This window comes from Spinacia oleracea, chromosome 4, assembly GCF_020520425.1.
Source record: "Spinacia oleracea cultivar Varoflay chromosome 4, BTI_SOV_V1, whole genome shotgun sequence".
Lineage (NCBI taxonomy): Eukaryota > Viridiplantae > Streptophyta > Magnoliopsida > Caryophyllales > Amaranthaceae > Spinacia > Spinacia oleracea.
The window spans coordinates 31,584,386-31,589,590 of record NC_079490.1 but is presented as its reverse complement, the minus strand read 5'-3'; the positions used below and the strand labels follow the sequence as shown (position 1 = coordinate 31,589,590).

Here is a 5,205-nt window from a genome sequence, read left to right as displayed (position 1 = left end):
TTATTTATTATTTATTATTTATTATTTATTATTTATTATTATTATTTATTATTTATTATTTATTATTTATTATTTATTATTTATTATGTGTAAGAAAAAATAATAATGATTATAGAAAAGTGGGAAAATTGTGTGGAAAAGTGGGAAAAGTGTATAGAAAAGTGGGAAAGGTGTATGTCCAAAAATGGAAACTGGACACTTATAAGGGAACGCTATTTATGGGAACTGGACACTTATTCAGGAACAGAGGGAATAATAAGTTCAAATAAGTTCAGATCAAATAAGTTCAGATAAGTTCAGATAAGTTCAGGTCAAATAAGTTGAAAAGAACGCACCCTAATGCTTCGAAACTACTAAGTGTTAAGGTTTAAAGGTTTTGGGTTAAGGGTTAAGGGTCAATGTGAAGGAAATAATGCCCAAGTATCCATTTAATGCTAAGTAGTCTAATAAGTGTTGGTGAACCGTATGCCTAGCTAGAGGCCGGTTGTATTGCAGGAAACGGAAATATGGATCGTATCGGAAATATAATTATTATCAAAGACGTAGATGTTGCCGGAAACGGAAACATGGTACGTATCAGAAAATATTATCGAAAATGGAAATATTGCCGGAATCGGAAATATTTCCGGAAATTGAAATATTGTCAGAAATGGAAATATATTGTCAGAATCGAAAATATTACAAATTTGTTAGAAACGGAAATTAATTCCGGAATGGGAATTATTAAATATTGTTCGAATCGGAAATGAATTCCGGAATCGTAAAATTATTCGAAAGCGCGTCGTACGAAATAAACATTGGACGAGCTTGCTAGACGCAAGGCCCAGCACGAAGCCAGGCCCACGCCTAGCAAGTCAAGCACGCAAAGGCAACGCAACAATAGCCAAGGACGACACTTGGAGTCCTAAACTTGTTCTTGTTCGATTCGGGAACAGGTAGGGAAGGCACGCTTCACATGTATCCTAAATTATGCTAATTGTTATGTGGCAATTAATTTGGATTCCTGGCTTTATGGTTTTCCCGCATCACCAACCGAATTGCTTACGAATGAAAATCGATATAGATCGGTTTTCATTTGTACATATCGGTTATAGGTAATTACTTTAGGGTTTGAGGGTTTAGGGTTTAGGGTTAGGTATTTGATTTTTACATGTCAGTTCTAAACATAATCGATTTTCATCCTTAAGCGATCCGGTTTAGATCCGATTGCCAGGATCAATATAGATCGGTTTTGAGGACTTGTTCATATCGGCTCTAATGTATGATATTAGGGTTTGCAAGATACCTACACATGAAACGTATTTTTTCAAAAAGAAGTTCAAAAAAAATGGAAGGGCATAGATTTAATACAACCACTGAACCTATCCTAAATTAAGTATGGATTACTGGACACTAAGTAGGGACTTTTAAAAATTGGTACCCTAGTTATACAAATACAGCCCACGCATGTTGAATTTGTTACATTTGTTGTACCAAATTAGGGTATCTTTGTTAAATTTTTTGGAATTTTTGTACCAAATTGGGATATGTGTGCTGTATTTGGTACAGTTTTTGTACCAATTTAGGTTAATTAGTACTTTTTAAGTCTTGAAGAATGAAAGTAAGGACCGCAAAGTTGTAGTAATAACAACACATAAATATAGATTATGTCCCATTCAAACACATACACAGAAACACATACATATAGATCATTCAAATATCTGAAATGAACAACAACACATAAACAATTTCATTGTTAAACCTATTTTCCTCTTCATAGTTTTGACTTCGAAGATCAATTATCCCACCCAAGAGAATTTCGGCATAAAAGATCATCAACATTGTCAAGTCCAAGTCCATCATCTCCTCCAACGATGCTGGTGAAATACCCAAATGACCCATCTTGAGATAACATCTCAATACCCCCAGCGGAAGTGTGTGTAAACTCAACATCATCAGCGCCCTGAATAAGAATAAGTCAAAAATTGATATTATCGGTCCCAACTATGGCCGATTTACTTTAAAAGGTCCCAACTTTTGATTATGTCAGGGTGGTCCCAACTATAGAGAGTGTTTTCCAAAAATGGTCCCTTAGTTAAAATTAAGTGCTAAATAACTTAATTAACACTCATATCTCTCGTGCAATAATCATATTTTTTAATTAAATGAAGTAAATGGAACAGTATGATATGCTTAAATCAACTTAATTAATAGTTTAATAAACCAAAGGACCATTCTTGGAAAACACACCTTAAAGTTGAGACCACTCTAGAATAATCAAAAGTTGGGACCTTTAAAAGTTAAACGGCCATAGTTGGAACTGTCAATATCAAAGTTACTGGTTTGGACATATGAACTGCAACGTAACAAGTACTATAAATACATTTGTAATACCTGCGTGGGAGGTTCCTGTGAGCAACCAGTAACATCATTTGTTTTGCTTCTCCTTCTCCTAATGGGTGTTTTCTTTTTTGGCTCAACACAAGAACGGTGCCTACAACTTGGTGTCCTATGTGGTTTATTTCTTGCCACAGGATCATTCACAATGACGTTATCAGGAGGTGTTGCACATTTGTTTCGTTTGTTCACAGACTTAGGGGTACTTTTGGTGGTCCTCTTGTTTTTGGTTTGACTGCACCCATTGGTAACAGATTTTGGAGTAGTTGCCCTCTTCTTGTTGGTTTGAGTCAAACCAGGAGTACCAACATCATCCTATGTCTCATCAGCATCCATATCTTCCACACCAATCAACTGTTGATCCAACCGCTTCTCCAACACCTTCAATGTATCCATCACGATTTTGATGCACTCGGGATTCGTTGACGCCTTCAAACTGATTGGCTCGTATGCTAGCATTAACTTATCATGCTTCATGACATCTTCGGTCTTACTTGGATCATGGTACACCACCTTCACGCGCGAGTGCTTCTTGACACATCTTTCCTCCATCTACGAAGAATATAAACATCTGGGACATCTTGAATGTCATGCATGTCATACACTTTTATAATGTGCCTGCAAAGTATACCGTCACTTTCAAATAGCTTGCATTCGCACTCCGCCAATTTTGTCTCCAAATTTATCTGCACGATATAATTCCGCCTGTACTTTGTTGAAAATTCCTTGCGGGTTTCCTTACACAACACCCACACTCTGTCCTCCAGCTTATGATGTGCAACTTCAGCTGACACCATAGTAGTCTCAAGAGAAGTAAGGTACAGTACACGATTGCACTGCTCTTGAACCTCGAGGAATTTTGCATCTGTGTACACCTTTCTAAAGGCTCTCTCAACACTAAATTGGGTGGCCCACGGGCGAACTGCCCTTTGGTCAGCTGCATCAGCCTGTTGCTCATCGTTAGTTCTAGATTCCACTGCTTTAATATAAAATGGAGCAAACTCAAACAATCGAGTGTGCTTATCAACGAACCCATCAAAGAACCTGTTTATGCTTTCGGATCTTTGAGTGCTCTTCATTCCAGCCCAAAACATCCCGTTCATAAATGCAGGCACCCACATTTCCCTTCCATGGTATAATCCTGAAATAGTAGCAAAAGGAGATCAACATAAACAACTCTTGCACATCTTAAAGTCTGTTTTTTCTGCAGGAAAATGTGTGTCTGCATGAAAATGTACCATATGCTTTTTTAATTAATGTACCATATATGAAATAATGAAAAATATAATTATGGAATTACCTGCAAGCCAAATCTCACCCTCCAGTTTATACTTGTTGATTACATCACACCATTGCACTTCAAATTCATTCTGGGTAAGGCTGTTGTAAATCACATTATGAAGCTCAACTTTGAACAGCTCATAGTCATTGTATTTTCCAAGTTTGTGACTGAACTTGGTAAGTATGTGCCACAAGCACCATCGATGTCGGACATCAGACATTACTTCTCGTAGGGCCTTCCTCATGGTAACTGAAGGAAATAATGCCCTTGGTCCAAGTATGCATTCTATGTTAAGTCTAATAAATGCGGTTCAGTATTAATTAACAAGTTAATAATTCAGTGAGATCAAGTGAGCTGAATGCCTAGCTAGAGGCCGCTTCAGTTCAAGTGGAATTAATGATATTAATCCACAGCTTACTCTTGACTGAACCCGTAGGGTCACACAAATAGTACGTAAACGGATCAAGTATTTAATGGCATTAAATACTCCATCTATGGATATTCGGAATCGACGGATCTTGGTTTCAGTGGGAGCTGAGATCGTCACAGGCAAGAAATGAATACTCCGGAAACGATGATATTGCCGGAAACGGAAATATGGATCGTATCGGAAATATAAATATTATCCAAGTCGTAGATGTTGCCGGAAACGGAAACATGGTACGTATCGGAAAATATTATCGGAAATGGAAATATTGCCAGAATCGGAAATATTGCCGGAAACGGAAATATTGTCAGAATCGGAAATATTATCGGAATCGGAAAATAATTCCGGAAACGGAAATATAAAATATTTGTTCGAAACGGAAATTGATTCCGGAATCGGAAATATTAAATATTGTTCGTATCGGAAATGAATTCTGGAATCAGGAATTTAATCGGAAGCGTATCGTACGAATTAGCATCGGACGAGGCCCGCTAGACGAAGGCCCAGCACGAAGCCAGGCCGTCGCCCAGCGAGCCAACGCACACCAGCGCACGCCAAGCCTCGACTAGGCCCAGCGCAAGGCCAGGCCCAGCCAAGGCCTTGGGCGCGCGCGCGCGGAGCGCAGCAATGGGCCGAGCGCTGTGCGCCTAGCGTGGGCCGCAAGGCTTGCGCGGGTGTACGGTGCTCGTGCATTGCTTGTGCGGGAATCCTGAAGCAATCAGGATTCGAAGTGTGATTAAATCCTAAAACTATTAGATAATGATTATTTAATTAGAGTCCTAGTAGGGTTATAATTAAATAAATTAGTATCCTAATAGGATTCCAAAACCCTTTCCATAACTCTATAAATACGTGCCTAGGGTCACATATTTTAATAGATTATTCAAGTATTCAAAGTGAGTTTTTGAGAGAAAATTCAGACACATTCCTTGACTATAAGTGCCGAAAATCATTAGTACCTTAAGGGCGATTCTAGTTGGTCAATCTTAAGGCGGATCCGGACGTGCTGTGGACTATCTATGGAGGGACGACACTTGGAGTCCTAAAGACTTGTTCTTGTTCGGTTCGGGCGCAGCTAGGGAAGGCACGCAACAAAGAGTATGCATCTAAACTATGCTAT

General features: G+C 38.6%; 1 protein-coding gene across 1 annotated transcript; it reads right to left on the bottom strand.

Annotated features, from left to right (window-relative positions):
- Nucleotides 1–1,774: 1,774 nt before the first annotated feature.
- LOC110801081 (protein FAR1-RELATED SEQUENCE 5-like) lies at nt 1,775–3,902 on the bottom strand. Its single transcript, XM_056841559.1, has 4 exons — nt 3,677–3,902; nt 2,946–3,517; nt 2,374–2,691; nt 1,775–1,942 (listed from the first exon to the last, which is right to left on the bottom strand). The coding sequence occupies exons 1-4, from the start codon at nt 3,900–3,902 to the stop codon at nt 1,775–1,777; spliced, it is 1,284 nt and encodes a 427-aa protein (XP_056697537.1).
- Between the last annotated feature and the right edge of the window lie 1,303 nt (nt 3,903–5,205).